The sequence below is a fragment of the Calidris pugnax genome, unplaced genomic scaffold (genome assembly GCF_001431845.1).
Source record: "Calidris pugnax isolate Ruff unplaced genomic scaffold, ASM143184v1 scaffold463, whole genome shotgun sequence".
NCBI classification, from domain to species: domain Eukaryota; kingdom Metazoa; phylum Chordata; class Aves; order Charadriiformes; family Scolopacidae; genus Calidris; species Calidris pugnax.
Window position 1 is genome coordinate 481,219 of NW_015091252.1, and position 16,912 is coordinate 498,130.

Sequence of the window (16,912 nt, forward strand, 5' to 3'; positions counted from 1 at the left end):
TGGGGACACATGCTCTCTGGGCTGCAGGTTTAGGAATTCAAAGCCCGTGGATATCCATAGAATCGTAGAACATCAGTTGGAAGGTGCTTCAAGGATCATCTGGTCCAACCTTTCTCGGCAAATGTACGGTCTAGACAAGATGGCCCAGCACCCTGCCCAGCAGAATCTTAAGGGTGCCCAATATGGGGTCATGTTGTGGTCCGCAACAAAAATGTAGCTGAAGGATGTGGCTCTTCTCCTTCAAGCCCAGAAGTGATGCTCTGACCTGCATCTTGCAGGGGGAAGATGTTTCAGGGACCACTTTAATCAATTTCCTACCTTCCACGTCATTGCATGTGCTGGATGTTCAGTCAGGACAAGTGGCTGCTGGGCTGGAGCCCTGCCTAGGGTTGATTGAACAATTAGTAGGCTGGTGATAATGCAGATGTGACAGGAGAGATGATGTCAAGAATGGTGCTGAGGAGCTGGATGGAGGATGCTCATCCCTTACGTGCTCTCTTCCTGCAGCTGGCTCTGCAGTGTGGGCCTAGCCCCCCCTGCACAGCCCCGAGACCCTCAAGATGTGACTGACATGAGAGGACACTGCCATCTAGCGTGAATGTCATAGAATCATAGCATGGTTTGGGTTGGAAGGGACCTTAAAGATCATCTCGTTCCAACCCCCCTGCTCTGGGCAGGGACACCTCCCACCACACCAGGTTGCTCCAAGCCCCCTCCAACCTGGCCCTGAACCCCTCCAGGGATGGGGCAGCCACAGCTTCTCTGGGCAACCTGAGCCAGGCTCTCACCACCCTCACAGTAAGGTCTCCCTGGAGCCTTCTCTTCTCCAGGATGAACAGCCCCCACTCTCTCAGCCTGTCCTCACAGCAGAGGGGCTCCAGACCTTGGAGCATCTCCATGGCCTCCTCTGGCCCCGCTCCAACAGCTCCATGTCCTTCTGATGTTGTTGGCCCCAGAGCAGGATGCAGCACTGAGAGGGTGTCTCCCCAGATCAGAGTAGAGGGGCAATTTGTCCAAGAGTTTCATGTGCCACCAGCATCCAAGCCTGGATGCCCAGCCTAACTGCTGTCTCCTTGTCCCCAGGACGGTGCTGCTGCTCAACCAGTCCGAGGTGCAGAGCGAGTTCCTCTCCATCGCTGAGCAGCTGAGTGCCAGTGAGCAACCACAGCACACCACGCTCATCCTGCTCCTCGAGCACCTCTACCAGGCCAACTTCGGCACCTGCTGTGACCTGGAGAGCCTGCACCACCTCCTGAAGGTAGGCCTAGAGAGCTTTGACTTCGGTGATGCCAAGATGCTGTTGGGAGCAATTCCATGCAGGTGGCTGGTGGATTTCCTGACCAAAATAATATTTGATTGACAAGGAAAAAAAAATTTCACAATAGTTCTTGTAGGAGAAATACACGTATTTCACTTTTCTCATGTTAGACCTGAGGTCCACGCTTCTGTTTTATGAAGTGTGGTGGTGGGGTAACTCTCCTTTTACCCTTTTACTCCTTTCCCCATCCCTAAGTAGAGAGGGGAAGACCCTCTGGATTTGAAATGCAGCAGAAGTGTTTGTTTAACCAGAAAAACACTTTGCTTTGGTGGTGGGGAAGGCAAAATCTTCTGAAGAAAACCCCTTAGTTGTTTTCAAACACTTTTTCTTTTCTTTGCAGAAGTTCTGGGGGGGGGAGTTGAAGGGAAGGGGGGTAGGAGGTAGAGGAGGGAGAGAGATTTGCCCAGTGGTGGTTAGTGACCTTCCCCAAAGACCTGCGTTATTGTCTCTGTGGAGAGACACCTTCCATCTCTCCTTTTGTCTCTGCTGCCCCAGTCCAAGACGCTGGAGGAGCTCTCGGAGATCTACACCAGCGCCGCCGATGCACAGGAGATCGCAGCCACCAGCAGTGACCCTGTCCTGGCCCGGGAGAGGCTGCACTCCGTGCTGCGGGACATCGCCGGGGCCGCCTCCTTTCCTGCCATCACGGGTGAGGAACACCCCCCCCGGCACCCTCTTTCCTCCAGGGTTTTCTGCCAGCTCAGGCTCTGCCCAGGCGAGGACCTCCCCTGAGGGTGCTGGGAGCCAGCCCTTTGAAGAGCAAAACCCCCCCCTTTTGCAAAGTTCCAACCTTGCACAAAGCCAGCTACAACAGAACAAAACACCAACCCAGGTTCTATTTCGTAGCGACACGATGAGCCAGAAATTGTTTCTCATCTTCCATCAAAACAGCAACAAAAAAAAAAAAAAAAAGCCTTTGTGGATGAGATGAAAACGTTGAATGGGGAGACTGTGATGGCTGATGTCTCTTAGAGGCGTGGAATGTCCTCTCATCCCAGCTGTGTGGGACTTCACAGGGATAATGACAGCAGCCGAGCTCTGCACAACCAGGGCTGCCCAAAAACATGTGTATGGGGTGGGTGGCATCTCCCACCTGGTGGGAGAGCTGTCGGGAGTGGTACTGGGGCTCCCCGCAAACTAACTGCTCTCCCTCCTCTCTTCCCAGGCGAGGCTCAGCCCCGCAAGCTCCACACCATCCCCATCCCTGCCGCTCGCTGCTACACTTACAGCTGGGACCAGGACAACTTCGGTAAGTGGAGGGGGTCCTCTGTCCCTCCTAGTGAGACCAAAGCCTCTGCTCCCTGTCGCAGGGGGGGGGCTGAGCGGGGTTTCAACTCCCCCGGTGCTGACACGTTCAGCTGGGCATATGGTACAGACTGTGGCCAGAGCCTGAAGGAGCTGGTAACAACCAAAAAAGCATCCAGCTTTGGAGTCCCCAACATCAGAAGGATGTGGAGCTGTTGGAATGGGGCCAGAGGAGGCCACGGAGATGCTGGGAGGGCTGGAGCCCCTCTGCTGTGAGGGGGGGCTGAGAGAGTTGGGGGGGTTCAGCCTGGAGAAGAGAAGGCTCCGGGGAGACCTTAGAGCCCCTTCCAGTCCCTCAAGGGGCTCCAGGAGAGATGGGGAGGGACTCTGGATCAGGGAGGGGAGCCATGGGACAAGGGGGAACTGTTTTAAACTGAAAGAGGGGAGATGGAGCTGAGATGTGGGGAAGAACTTCTTTGGTGTGAGGGTGGTGAGAGCCTGGCCCAGGTTGCCCCGAGAAGCTGTGGCTGCCCCATCCCTGGAGGGGTTCAAGGCCAGGTTGGAGGGGGCTTGGAGCAACCTGGTCTGGTGGGAGGTGTCCCTGCCCAGGGCAGGGTCTTGGACCGGATGGTCTTTAATGTCCCTTCCAACCCAAACCATTCTATGAAAATGTTGGTGGTGATGGGAGAGATAATGCAGTGGGTGCCAGTGTCCCCTGGATGGGAGGGGACATGGGTGTGAGCTTGGACATAACACCTGCTGTGATCCCAAGCAAAACCCTCATCCAGGCAGTGGGCACAATACGCTGGTGGCCCCAAAACACGTGTTGCCAAGAGACAAATGAAGCAGGACTTCATCTCCTGGGCAAAGTTTTTCCTTGCATTAAGCTGGAAGAGGTTTGTCACACCAAAGTCCGTGGGGATGCTGATAGAATAGAGACCTTGTTTGGTAGAAAGCTCCTCTGCAAGGAATAAGCCTTGCTCATGCCCTGGACATAATTGTTGCTGGAAAAGCCTGACCAAACTGAGATGTCAGGTCTTTGTGGGGCTGAGACCTCCTCAGACACTGCAGCTTTTTTCCCCACCCTCAGCAGGGATGACTGAGGACCTGCTGCCTTTGCCATGCTCTCGGCCCGGCCACAGTACTTTTGCAGGGGAAGTGGTGGCTTCTGCTTCTCCTAAGCTGGTCTCTTCAGCTTCCCCATTCCTGGAAGACCTTTTCTGTTCCCGTGAAGGTTTAGTGTTCGTTGCTTGCTGGTGCCAGCGAGCTGGACCAGAGCTTTGCAGTGAGTCCAGCCCTGCTGGGAGGCCACCCACAGTGGGGCGATTTGGGGTTTGATTAGCCAAATACCTTGCTTTCCTCCTGCCCTCCAGTTAAACCCAAATCGGACGTGACCACATTGTGAAATCTGTGTAGGAAGGAAGCAAAACCCCAACTGGTGTTTGCCTTTCAAGAACCAAAACAGAATGTGACCTCAGGGAAAGAAACACGTTTTGTTTTGCATTGCATCTGAGCACCTTATGGAAGTCTGAGAATGTTCAGTAGGAGGTTTTCAGCTCCTTGTTTGAAACCATGCAGGATCAAAGAGAACGTTGGCCAGACTCTAGTAGTGTCATTGTCTGGAGTCATCAGTTTTCCAGCGGTTTTGCTGGAGCCCATGCCAGACACGCTTTCCCTCTGGTTGCCTTTCAGATATCCTCAATGACGTCCTCAGCAAAGAGTGCAGTGTTGTCGAGCCCATGGCCTCGGAGAACGAGGCGGAGGACGAAGAGGAGGAGGAGGAGGTGGAAACCGATGGCTGTTCCCCCGAGCGGGACTCGCTGCTTTCCCCCATCAGTGCCATTTCCAAAGACTCTGTGTACTCAGCGCTGTCGGAGGAGGGTTCTAAGCCCTCGCGAGTGTCCCTCTTCACCACCTCCAAGGACTCCATCTCGGAGCTGACGGTGGTCTCCAGAAAGTCCCTGAAGTCGTTCGTCTCCAGCCTGAAGGACTGCATGGACAGCGGGTACGCGGAGGACAGTGACGAGAGCTCCCTGGACATGGTGGGGAGGCCAGAGCTGAAGGTAGAGAAGACCCACCACAAATACAGACACACGCTGACCAACAAGATCTACAAACTCTTCAAGAGCAAGAGTCAGGTGGTATTGAGGAGGGACCTGAAGGACTGCCCGGACACGGGCTCTCTCCCGCTGCCCCTGCGCCGGGCTGAGAGCCTGTGTGCGCCCCAGGCCAAGCACCGCGTCCCGGCGCGCTCCCGGCGCGCTCACTCCCTGCCGCAGCACGTCCTGAGCCAGCGGCTGCCGGCCCCGCTGGCCCCGCGGCACCTCAGCCTCCACAGACGGCCCTTCCTCAGTTACGATGAGGACGCTAAGGTGGCCACCCTGCGCATCGTGGTCTTCGGCTCCGACCGCATCTCGGGGAAGGTGGCCCGAGCCTACAGCAACCTCAGGTGAGCCGGTGGGTTAGGGGACCCAGCTGGGGGAACTGGCCCTGCTGGGACGTTCTGGAGGGCTTGGCTCACCCAGCCCTCTCCTACCTTCTAGGCTCAAGGAGAGCACCTGCCCCTCACTGACAAGGTACTTCAAGCTGCAGTTCTTCTACGTCCCCGTGAAGAGGAGCTGCTTGGCTCCATCAGCCCCACTGATGCATCCCTCCCCATCCCTGGGGGACCCGCAGCTCCGGGCCTCGGCACAGGCGGTAGGTGTCCTGCTCACCGTGGGGCTCACGGTGCTACCAGTGCTCTGCTTGGCCCCAAGAGTAGTGTGCGAGGAGGCTGGCAGGGCAGGCTGAGGGGAGCGTTGGTGTCTCCTCCACCAGCTACAATCGTGGGGTGAGGAGCCTGGGGGGACCCCTGGTGTGACCCCTGTGTGTCCGGTTTCAGGACCCCACCTTGGCTGGGAAGGAGAGCAGCACCAACGACATCTCCCACTACATTGGCATGTTGGATCCATGGTACGAGCGCAACGTTCTTGGGTTGATGAACCTGCCCATGGACGTCCTGTGTCAGGTATGTGCATACCAGTTGGTCGGGCTTGGCTTCGCCCTTCACCAAGGTGGGAGGCAGCTGAGCAGAGAGTTTCTGCTCAGCACTGAGCCACTACGATCCTGTGCGGCAGGTTGGGCTATGTGGACCTGGGATAGAGGTGGATGGTCAGGATGAGGGTTTCCATCCCCGGCGGGGTGGGATGGGCAGTTCTTGGCACCGGACTGTGGGTACCATGTACCCCATCAGGCTTGTGACTTCTTCTCTCACTGCAGTCTGCCAAGCCAGATGCTGAGCCCCAGCAGGACTCCCAGGAGCAGTTGCCCATCCTGGCTGACATGATCCTCTACTACTGCCGCTTCGCCACGCGCCCCATCCTGCTCCAGCTCTACCAGACAGAGGTAGGGGAAGGGGCTCAGCCCTGTCTTGACATGGGGAAAAGGGGGGGTGTTTCTGCCTGTGCCACCAACTCAGGACCTGCCTGTGGAGCAGATGAGGGTATGGCACAGCCACCACATGCTGGTGGGGCAGAACTCGGTCCCCAGGTGCCCACCAAAACTCCTGGCTCAAGGACTGACACCATGCAGATCCTTGTCCAGACAATCCTTAAGTCACACAAGTGGTTTTCCATCCAAATACCATTTCTCGTGACACAAAGCAGCTCCTGTTGGTGCTGACAGGTTATTCACATAGCTGGAAACCCAGTGCTCTGCTTTCCAAACCAAACCCCTCTGTGAAGCCAATTTTCCGTCTCCCACTGTGTGCACGGGGCAGAGGTGGTGGGGAAGGCTGAACTCACGGCAACAATGGCTGCTCTGGTGTGGTGGCACAGGACAGGCTGCAGCAAGCAGAGCCACTGCTGTTAGTGGGATTTGTGTCACCCAGAGTGATGCTCAGACGTTAGGTTCATCTTGGTTTTTCTTTCTAGTGGGTTGGGGCATTTTCTTTAAATGAAAATTAGGTTTTTGGGTTGTTTTACTTGCTGGTGGTCTGTTAAAACAGTCAGAAGCATCACTGAATCACAGAATTGTAAGGGTTGGAAGGGACCTCTGCAGGTCATCCGGTCCAACCCCCTGCCAGAGCAGGTCCACCAAGAGCAGGTCCCACAGGAACGTGTCCAGGCGGGGTTTGAATGTCTCCAGAGAAGGAGACTCCACCACCTCTCTGGGGGTTCCAGGGCTCTGGCACCCTCACAGTAAGGAAGGAAGTTTTTCCACATGTTGAGATATAACTTCCCGTGTTCCAGCTTGTGCCTGTTGCCCCTTGTCCTGTCACCAGGCACCGCTGAGAAGAGCCTGACCCCATCCTCTTGACACCTGCCCTTTAGATATTGATAAACATTGATGAGATCCCTGAAGTACAGCTACTGGGAAGTGTCACCCACAGTGATGGTCAAAAGGTGTATTTTGAAAATGTGAGAGGATTTTCTCAAACTGACCTGTTTTCTGTAGAAAGGAGTGAGAGGGATGAACGTTGGCTCGCGTGGGTTGGGTCTACTCACCGCCACGTCTCCTCTATTCTCCCCCTGGCAGCTCACCTTCATCGGGGGAGAAAAGATGACCGAAGTCTTCATCCACTCCCTCGAGCTGGGCCACTCGGCAGCCACACGGGCCATCAAAGCATCAGGTCTGTAGCTGCTTCTGCGCCCACAGCCCTCAGGGTGAGGGGTCTGCAAACCATAGGGAGAACGGGACAGAGGGGCAGGAGGGAGTGTGGGCTGGAAGAAGTGTCAGAGCCGAGGCTGCATCCTGAGCAAAGATCCAGACGTCTTTTCACAAATTTGGAAATGAGGCATCACGATTCTCGCATTCCTTTTGAGGAGCAAAGCTGTGGCAACGCCTTGTTGTTTTTACCGCTGTTAACCCTAAAACATATTTGCAATGAAACAGCTTCAAGCACATTTCCTTCCTCTCATCAGCACCTGGCCAAGTGCCACTCTTCATCTTTTCCTTTTTTGCTACTTTCTGTTGCTTGTGCTTCATCCAGGAGTGTCATTTATAAAAAAACCTCATAGAATGGTTTGGGTTGGAAGGGACCTTAAAGGCCACCCAGTGCCACTCCCTGCCCTGGGCAGGGACACCTCCCACCAGCCCAGGTTGCTCCAAGCCCCCTCCAACCTGGCCCTGAACCCCTCCAGGGATGGGGCAGCCACAGCTTCTCTGGGCAACCTGGGCCAGGCTCTCACCACCCTCACACCAAAGAAGTTCTTCCTGAGATCTAAACCTCCTCTCTTCCAGTTTAAAATCTTTCCCCCTCATCTTATGGCTCCCCTCCTTGATCAAGTGTCCCTCCCCATCTCTGCTGAAGGCCCCCTTTAGGGTCTGGAAGGCCGCTTATATTTTCTTAAGTTTACTGGGCAAAGCAAGGTTCGTGCATGTGCTTGTAGCCTTCCTGCAAGGGAGATCCATCAGTGCTTACACCGGGAATTCCTAAAATGAGTAGAGACAAGAAGCAATGGCAGAAGCAGCTGCCTGCAGCGTGCTCTCCAGCTCTCCTGGGTCCCCGGGTCTGGTGCGGTGCAGATGGCAGAGACATCTCATGGCCAACCAGAAACACTGCACTTAAACCTGTGCCTTAATGTTTGTTTTTTTTTAACCAATTGCTTTTCTGTGATCTGACCTTGTCTTTCTAAACAGAGCTCATAAAATACCCTCCACGTGAAGCGTCACCACCCTGCTCCCCCGAAATACAGGCTTGGCTAAGACGTCTTCCCAATAACTCTTGAAACCACCAATCCTTTCTGACTTTGATTTTTATTTATTTTTTTATTATTTTTTTTTCCCTTGGATTGGCTGGCAGCACAACACTTCACATCTTCAAAAAATTATCTGGGGAAGGGAGGGGTGGAGGAAAAGTTAAAGCGTTGGGCACGGTATTGCAAGGCTAATTTAATGTGGTCACAAACACGCCTGGAAAAACAGGAGCCGGGTTAGCAACGCGGCTTTTTATTGCTTTGTGTTTTCCCCGGAGCGCTGACCCTTCTGCACCGGCTTAGCCAGCACCCCTTTCAGTTGTGCAGAGCTGCTTGTTGTCCTTTTGTGTTGAAATTTCTGCACTGGATTAATTGCTTTCTGGCAGCTTTTTAAGCCACCTTTTCTTTTTGCCTTTTTTTTGCTCCGCATCTGTGTGCAGCAAACCGGATTTTTTTCTCCCCTTTCTGTAGGTAGGGAGTGCGCTGCCGTATCTCGGCTGGAGAATGGGGATAAAAGGCCACCGTGTGATGTTTGCTCCTTGTTTTGTGCAGGTCCAGGCAGCAAAAGGCTGGGCATAGATGGAGACAGGGAGGCCATCCCGCTAACACTACAGATCGCCTACAGCAAGGTGAGCACACGGGGGTTGCACGAAGAAAACGGGGCAGAAAATCTCTTCGGTGCTGGGCAAACACGTCTCTGCTGGGGGCTGAGAGAGGCAAGCGCTGACTGTGTGCTGGAGGAGCCCGAATCCAAGCCCAGATGAGCCAAACTCAAGATAATTGTCTACTTACTGGCTAATTGGGGGTGACTTTCCACACCTGTTCAGCCCAGTAAAACAGGGGATGTGCAGCCAGTTTCCATAAGCTGGAGACGTCCTGGGTGTCACTGTACACTGATGGACTTTGCTTCCAGGGAGCGATCTTCTGCTGGTCACAGCAATCCTCTTGTTTCACTGAATTTCACTGAATTTCACTGAATTTTTAGAGTTGGAAGGGACCATAGAGATCATCTAGTCCAACTCCCCTGCTGAAGCAGGATTGCCTAGAGCTTGTCAGAGCATGTTACTCAGGATGGCATCCAGGCGGGTCTTGAAAATCTCCAAAGAAGGGGACTCCACAATCTCCCTGGTAGCCTGTTTCAGGGCTCTGTCACCCTCACTGTGGAGTAGTTTTTTCTCATATTTGAGTTATTTTTTCATATTTGAGTTGTTGTGTTGGTCCCTCTGCAGTTACTTAATGTTAAACCTGGGCAATTTTTGTAAATCCAAGGTTAAATTAATTTTAATGCCTACTCAAACTTTGTCAGTGCAGCTCCAGGTAAATCCAGGTCTGAGCTAGTCCAGCCAGATGGTTAGGGGTGGGAGGCAGGGTACCATCAGCCTGGAGCATTGCATCTCATGGGCTTTCCTTGGGTCTCTGCAGACAGCCGTCAGTGGAAGAAGTCACTGGAATGACGTTGAGAAGGTCTGCACGTCTGTCAACCTTAGCAAAGCCTGCAAGAAGTATGAAGAACTTGGTGGGTAGAGGTGGTCTTTGTGGCTTTGTATGGGGAGGGACTGGTGGAGCAAGAGGATGGTGTGGATATTCTAGCTGGAGTAAAGCAGGGACATGTGAATGGAAGAGAAGACAGATGGAAGGTGCCTGGCGTTCCCTGGGACTTGCTGTAGTCTTCGGCTGCCCTTAGCACCACATCGGGGACGAAAGGCACTTGATTTCCTGTTGTCCTAAAGCTTCCAGCCAGGAAATGGGATGTCCATGATGGATAGGGCTGGGATGCTCCAAACAGCAGGATGATCACTGGAGAAGTGGTGCTTTCCAGAACCACACTGGTTTAGGAAGGGTAAGGAGAATCATAGAATCATAGAATGGTTTGGGTTGGAAGGGATCTTAAAGATCATCTAGTTCCAACCCCCCTGCTTTGGTTGGCGGGTTGGAACCTCCCACCAGACCAGGTTGCCCAAAGCCCCATCCAGCCTGGCCTCGAACCCCTCCAGGGATGGGGCATCCACAACCTCCCTGGGCAACCTGTTCCAGTGTCTCACCACTGTCACTGTAAAGAATTCCTTTCACGTATCTAATCTAAATCTTCCCTCTTCCAATTTAAAACCATTACCCCTTGTCCTGTCACTGCACTCCCTGACAAAGAGTCCCTCCCCAGCTCTCCTGTAGCTCCCTGCAGATATTGGAAGGCTGCTGTAAGGTCTCCCCGGAGCCTTCTCTTCTCCAGGCTGAACAACCCCAGCTCTCTCAGCCTGTCCTCACAGCAGAGGTGCTCCAGCCCTCTGATCATCTTCGTGGCCCTCCACTGAAGGGGAGAGGGACTCTCTTTGGGAGAGACGGGTAGAACTGTTGTTAAATTAAGTAGGACCAAGGGAGGGGTCCTGCCACCCACAGCAGCTTTCAGCAGGCTCTTGCCCAGATGATGCTTCAGCCCCGTTTCCTTCCTGCAGCTCAGAGATAGCTGCCGGCCACACGGCTTTGGTTCATAACTTTTTTTCAAATCAGCTTTCCAATGGGGTATTAATAAGGCTTTGAGCCTTTTAAAAGCAGCAGGACTTTTGGTCTGTGTGCGTATTTAGAGGCAATACCTGTTCATTCTTGCTTAAGAGCTGCTGTTTTGGCAGTCAGACACCCAGTTCTGAGTAAACAGAGGGGTTTTTTTTAGTTCCTCTTTCCTCATGTGTGTTGTGTCTTGGCAGATGTGTGGTTTGTGAGCAGAGTAGTCACAGCGAACGGGTGATCTACCAAATAGGAGACAGCTCCTATGTGCCTCATACAGCTTAACCTAAACCTCTGTCCCTCCTGTTCCTACCCCATCCATGAAACCCGTGCAAACAACTCTGAAAAAAACCCAGCAGGAATTAATTTCTCACTTTCTCTGTACATTTGGGTGGTTCTGGGCTAGTTCAGGAGCTTTGCTTGTGCTGCCAACGCTGTGGGTTTGGTTCAGGGAGTGTCCTCGATTCCACGTTGGGGAGAAGCTTCTGCTTCATGAATCTCTTCCTTCCAAGAAAACCTGGTCCCCTTCATTATCTCCCTTGCTTTTCACACTCAGCAGTTTGACCACAGGATGTCACTGTAATTCCAGACACGAAAAAGCATCTCCAGGGGGACTGCGGGAAAGGCCATGCTGGGAGATCTAGAATTTCCTCATGACAATGGGGCAATGGGTCTTCTGTTTAGGACCCAAGACAGTTAAATGCCCTTTGCTGCTATATGTTTGGAAAGCAGCTGGAAATGATTCAGAAGTTTACCTCTGTCTCTCCGATTGCTTTCTTTCCATGTAGGGGAAAGGAAATCATTGGGGAAGGAAAGCTAGAACCGTATCATACTTCCCTTCACAGTGGAGTCCTGCTGAGAACCGCTGTCTCTGGGATGCTTTGAGGGGTGGAGGGACCACATGGGTTCCTACCAGCAGCCCAGAAGCCCCAAGTGATAACAGTTTTCTTTTGTTACAGCCTCAAAGACAGAGTGTCTCAACTTGACCATGACGGAGGTGGTCAAAAGGCAAAACTCCAAATCCAAAAAAAGTTTCAATCAGGTAACTCAAAACATGGTGCTTTCACATTTGGAGACAGGATGTCAGCTGGGAGGGAAGCAGGGCAGGAGACAATACATCCTTGGGGGATCTCCTTGCTGTTGGCCACCAGGCCTGCCTTAGGGCTCCCCTTCCCTGCACAGGGATAACGTGCTGAGCCTGGCAGCTCCCTCACTCGCACTCTTCTTCCATCAGCAGATCAGCGTGTCCCAGATAAAAGTAGACAAGGTCCAGATTATCGGCCTCCAGTCCTCCTTTGCTGTGTGCCTGGACCAGGATGAGCAGAAGATCCTGCAGAGTGTAACCAGGTAGGAACTGCAGCGTGGCCAACTGCTCCTGGGATGGTGTGTCCTGTGTGTGAGGACTTGTCCGTGAAGCTGGAGTGGCCAACGGAGGGACAAGGTCCTGAGCACCATTGTGGATCTATGCCAGATGCCCAAGCTGGGTGACATAGCTCCAAGCTCTGTAGTGTGGCTGAGCTCAGGTGGGATGGGTGGTCCTGCTCAGATCCCAGCAGTAGTTGAGCTTCATGACTTCCACAGTCTAAAGGGTTGTCCCCAGTCAGATCCTTCAACTTCTTAACCTCATTTGGGTTCTCCACCATCTTTGGTATACCCATTGCAGAAGGAACCCATGATCTTCATGGGAGAAACTGGGGTAGAGCAAGAATTGTTCATTTGATTGTTCATCCATCAGTCATGTCCCCAGGGCTGGCTCCCCAGGTGATGGAATTTGAAAACTCACTGTAGACAACATACTTCCATGAGCACAAAGAGATCGAACCAGTTGATCCACGTGTCTTAAAAATACACAAGCATTTTAATTTCTGCCTCAGAGAGAGCAGAACTCTGCAAGATTATGCTGCCTCCAATGCAAAAGATTTGGGATATTATTTCTTATATAACCCAGAAGAGAAGCGTTTTACATAACTGGTTGTTGTGCGACTCAAGGAGCTGGTGGGAGAGTTCAATGCACAAAATGGAAAAGGAGCTACTTCCCTCTCCCCAAAACTTGGGTAATTCTCATTTTTCCTAATGAGTTTCAGAAATTAGTCTTGATGGATGTCTGCTCTAGGTCCCAGTTTGAGCCAGCTTAAAGATCTGAGCTCTCAGCACTCGAACTCCAGTCGTACTAAAGAACAATTCCTGTTTGTTTGCAGGCATTTCTGCTGCACCCGAGGACTGTGATTTTCAGCCACACACATTACTTAATCTTGGTTTCTTTTCGTTCCCCTGCAGGTGTGAGATCTCTGTGTGCTACAAACCCAGGGACAGCGATCTCTTTGCACTGAGAACGTCCTCTTTGCCTCCCGAAGACCCCTCTGAGTTTCATTCTCTCCTGTGTTTACCCATTGCCACCTTCAGTGGAGCACTGCCATAGAAGAACCCTGTGTTGTCTCAGGCCAAACTCAGATCCAACACCAAAACAGCCTCAGGAAAATGAAGCTGACTGTCCTCCTTTGGGCTGGAGACCCATCTGTTCTTATCCAAGACATACTGCAGCCTGAAGCTTAGCATGGGTGGATGAGCTGCTGCTGGTCTGGGCTTAGCCCATCCTTGGGAAATGGGAACACTGGTGTTGTGCACTGGTACCTCACAGGGTTCCTCAGAAATGGGAGGGAAGTGGTTTCCTTGAGATGTCCACCTGGTTCAGCAGACTGCCAACACCTGGATTGAGAGGGCAAGACAAGGGCAGTGATATTTTCCTGCGAGAACATGGTCTTGTGGTTGTATTTGACAGTGACTGCAAGGCCAGTGAGATCTGGGGGGAGCTCATGGGAGATATTTTGGAAAATGAATGTCCTTGGCTGGGTGGTGGTAGGCAGCCTTTGATGCTTGCAGAGTTGCGGATCACCCAACTGATGTCCCGATGGCATTTCACCCGTAACAGGTCAAGCATGCTCAGGACAGTTCTTTGGGGACAGGCTTCCTCAAGGTTTCCTTTGAATTATGAAGGTTGGGTGTCTTGCAAAGAACTGGTGCAGAGCAGAGCAACCCAGCTGAGGCCCAGAAAGAGCCCGGTATGGCTTGTAGGATGCTGGTGTGTTCCAGTGAATCGAGTGCAATAGGCCATACCAGGGCATGGACAGCTTGTCATGAATACGTGCGTTTACTGTAAACCCAGGACCCGCAGGAGATGAACTTCCAATTTCTGCAGAATTTCAGGATTCTCCAGGGAGATGTACTCCCTGTTCAGCCCATGTTCTTGCATTCTGCTCCCCAGCACTCTCTGCTAGAGACATTCCAGAGGCTGAATCCTCAATAGTTGCTTGAAATATGGCAGGAACCATGCTCACACTCACAGGAGGGAGGGATGTCCTGGGGAAACCACTGGAATTGCCTTAAGCTCAGCGGAAGAGGCAGCTTTGCTAGAGAAGGACCCAGGACCAAAAACACTAGTGACACTCGCAAGCGACGATAGGATTTGGGATTCCCCTCCCCTACAAAGGGGCTTTATGCCCTCCCTTCTCTGCAAGGCTGTAGGTACAGAAAGGTGCAATAGTTGGGAGTATTTAGAGATTCTGACCCCAGGAGCCAAAAAAATGAGACTGGAGAAGCCCGGTTCATAGCCCTCAAGCTGTTTCTCTGTAGTCTTTGGTGGTTGCACTAATGGTAACAGGCAGAAGGGCACGCTGCCTGCTGCAGGCTAGAAGGATCCTAGTGCCGAGGACATGTGCTCCCTGGAAAATGTCTGGAAGGGACCCCCAATACTGCTGGGAGGCTGCAGGAAGCAGCCGTGGTGTGATCAGTTCATTGTAGGCACCTTGATCCTCCAGAAATTGGGGCCTGGGCAGCTCTTAGCACTAGTTAGAACAAGGTTGGGCGCTGTCCCCGAGGGCTGGCGGGACAACAGCAATGTCATTTGAGATTAAATCTGCCAGGAAAAGGACCCGAGGGCTTCAGTTATCTCAGAGGAGCATGGGCCAGGCTTGCCTGCTGGATTCCTCCACATCCCTCCTGGAAGTGTTATGGGGATCCCTCCTGTGCTCTGATCCTGGCTCCACTGCTCTGTTGTGTGGGGACATCTCAGGTTAAGAAGGTACCAGCTGGCTCTTTGATGCCCTCAGCAGCTGTGGATGCAGCTTCTGCGAGTGGCCAGGGAGCAGCAGAAATAAGAGGTGAACATGCTCCTGAGGCTTCTGCGCTTCATCCTGTTACTTGAATAAACCATCCCAGGGATGGTGTTGTCTTGTGGACTCCAAGAAAAGGCCCTCATGCAGGGCGAAGCATCACTTGAACACATGTAGGCCCTCTGTCTCCACCATGATTGGACCCAGCTTGGAACTACCCACCTTCCCTGGCCATGCGTGGACTCCGGGAGCGCCCATCTCTCCTGACCTGCATGGAGCAGCATCCGTCCCTTGCTTGCAGCACAGGCTCAACAGGGACACCAAGACACTGGTGGGCTGTCCCATCTCTCCCAGCATGCCAGTGGGGTGACGTGGGAACGCGCGCTGAGGTCACTGCTGTGCTCTTCTGCACATCAGTTTTTTAAGTCCAATAGGCTCCAGGGGTCAGAAACAGATTTTAACAGCTCTTTCCAAGCACTTGGAAAAAGTTTTCCCACTGACTTCTCATTTCCCGAACAGGTTTGTGTGTGTCTTCTCATACAGGGCTGAAATTTGACAGCTGGGTTTTTTGTTTAATACTTAAAAATAACACCTTATCCTGTCAAAATCTTGCTATTTGTGATCTTGATATCCATGGCTAAATGTATCCCTGTTGCTTCTAATAACATAAACCTCTTGGGTTTCAGCTGGCCCTACAGAATTACTAGAGAAGAGAATTTCCATCTGGTAGAGGAAAACAAGCACAAACTCTAGGGACTCGTAATCCTGGCTAAGGTTTTGACCTCTGATGCTCTCTGGATATTAGAGAAGTTCGGGGTTCTTTCAGGTCACCCTTGTACGTAACGTGCAGCCTCACCAAATCTGTGTAATGTCTGTGCTGATCTGTAAAATACTGTTCAAAGAACTTTTAAAAGTTAATTGTAAAATATTAAATGTTGATTTATTTCGAATACAAGTACAGAGTTTGAGTGGAGTAATTCTGGCGCAGGAGGAGGCTCTGTATCCCCACGAGGAGGGCAGGGAGCACCCATGTCCTTTGCAGAGCAGCTGACCCGAGGGCAGGAAGAGGCTCATATAGTCATTATATTCATGAGCTTGGTCCCACAGGGCATGACATGGAGACCTGTGGTGGTTAATTGAGCTGCTTCTGCTCTGTGAGTGAAAAAGCAGGTTTGGATGTCGTAAATCCAAAACTGGTTTTGTGTTGAATTAAGGAGCAAGGAAACCGGCAGCGCTTGTGTGTACAAGGTGAGATCTGGGCATGCCCTTCCCTTCTGGGAGGCTGCTTGACCTTTGCAGTGTTGCTTTGCAGAGAAATAGGAGTTATGCTGAGAGCTGAGCTCCTGGCAGCTCCCAGGGCAATGGGCAAGGTCTAGCCCCGGGACGAAGGGCATCGTCAGGGGGTATTTCTGTCCAACAGCCAAATATTGGGGTATTTCTGACTTGGAAACCTTTTCTGCGTCATTGGGCGTGCAGAGTTTGCAGACGGAGCTGTTGCTACTGAAGCTAGTCTGAAATATGAAACACCGCTTGCAAATGTTTAACTGCCTCAAGTATCACCTCCTCGTCCTGTGGATATTCAAGGAAAGAGGCTTAGTTGGTAGGTGTGAGGGCCAACGTGTCAGAATCAAATAAACAACGTGGGAAAAGTCATTTCAGCTCAGGCGAGCCAAAAACCAGATGAGAATAACTTTTGTTAATCAGCACTTTGTTATGTATTAGCTATCAAATTTTTTTCCACTCTGATTAGAGAATAACAAAAGGTGGTTTTTAAATAAAAAGAAAAGGGTCTTTTGAAAAGGCAAATAAAACTCAAAAGGAAAATACTTTATTTTCCGAGCTGGAATGATAATCTGCTTTTGTTTGTTCTCAACAACAAAAAAAACCCACCCCAAACCCTAAAGCACAAATCCCCCTTCCCCGTTCTTTTCTTTTTTGAAAAGAAAAGTGGAAGGAGGAACATGCATGCTTAAATCCAAAGCAGAAAGAAGGTACTTTGTTCTAAAAACATGCATGACGAGAAGTTTAGGATCAGGGCTCAAGTCTGATCCTTGAAGTGCTGCATA

General features: G+C 51.9%; 1 protein-coding gene across 4 annotated transcripts in view; it reads left to right on the plus strand.

The window, feature by feature from the left end:
• Window positions 1-15,778, plus strand: part of PIK3R5 (phosphoinositide-3-kinase regulatory subunit 5) — a 36,303-nt gene extending 20,525 nt beyond the window's left edge. For 3 of the 4 annotated variants that reach the window (XM_014960126.1, XM_014960128.1, XM_014960125.1), the window contains exons 7-19: window positions 1,084-1,258; window positions 1,814-1,967; window positions 2,484-2,567; window positions 4,256-5,012; window positions 5,107-5,260; window positions 5,445-5,570; window positions 5,822-5,947; window positions 7,079-7,172; window positions 8,791-8,867; window positions 9,661-9,754; window positions 11,697-11,779; window positions 11,972-12,084; window positions 13,015-15,778. In XM_014960126.1, coding sequence (XP_014815612.1) covers window positions 1,084-1,258; window positions 1,814-1,967; window positions 2,484-2,567; window positions 4,256-5,012; window positions 5,107-5,260; window positions 5,445-5,570; window positions 5,822-5,947; window positions 7,079-7,172; window positions 8,791-8,867; window positions 9,661-9,754; window positions 11,697-11,779; window positions 11,972-12,084; window positions 13,015-13,156 — 2,179 coding nt within the window. In that variant the 3' untranslated portion in view covers window positions 13,157-15,778. The remainder of the gene's footprint in view (window positions 1-1,083; window positions 1,259-1,813; window positions 1,968-2,483; window positions 2,568-4,255; window positions 5,013-5,106; window positions 5,261-5,444; window positions 5,571-5,821; window positions 5,948-7,078; window positions 7,173-8,790; window positions 8,868-9,660; window positions 9,755-11,696; window positions 11,780-11,971; window positions 12,085-13,014) is intronic. The other variant, XM_014960127.1, reaches the window with a different exon arrangement.
• Window positions 15,779-16,912: the final 1,134 nt, after the last annotated feature.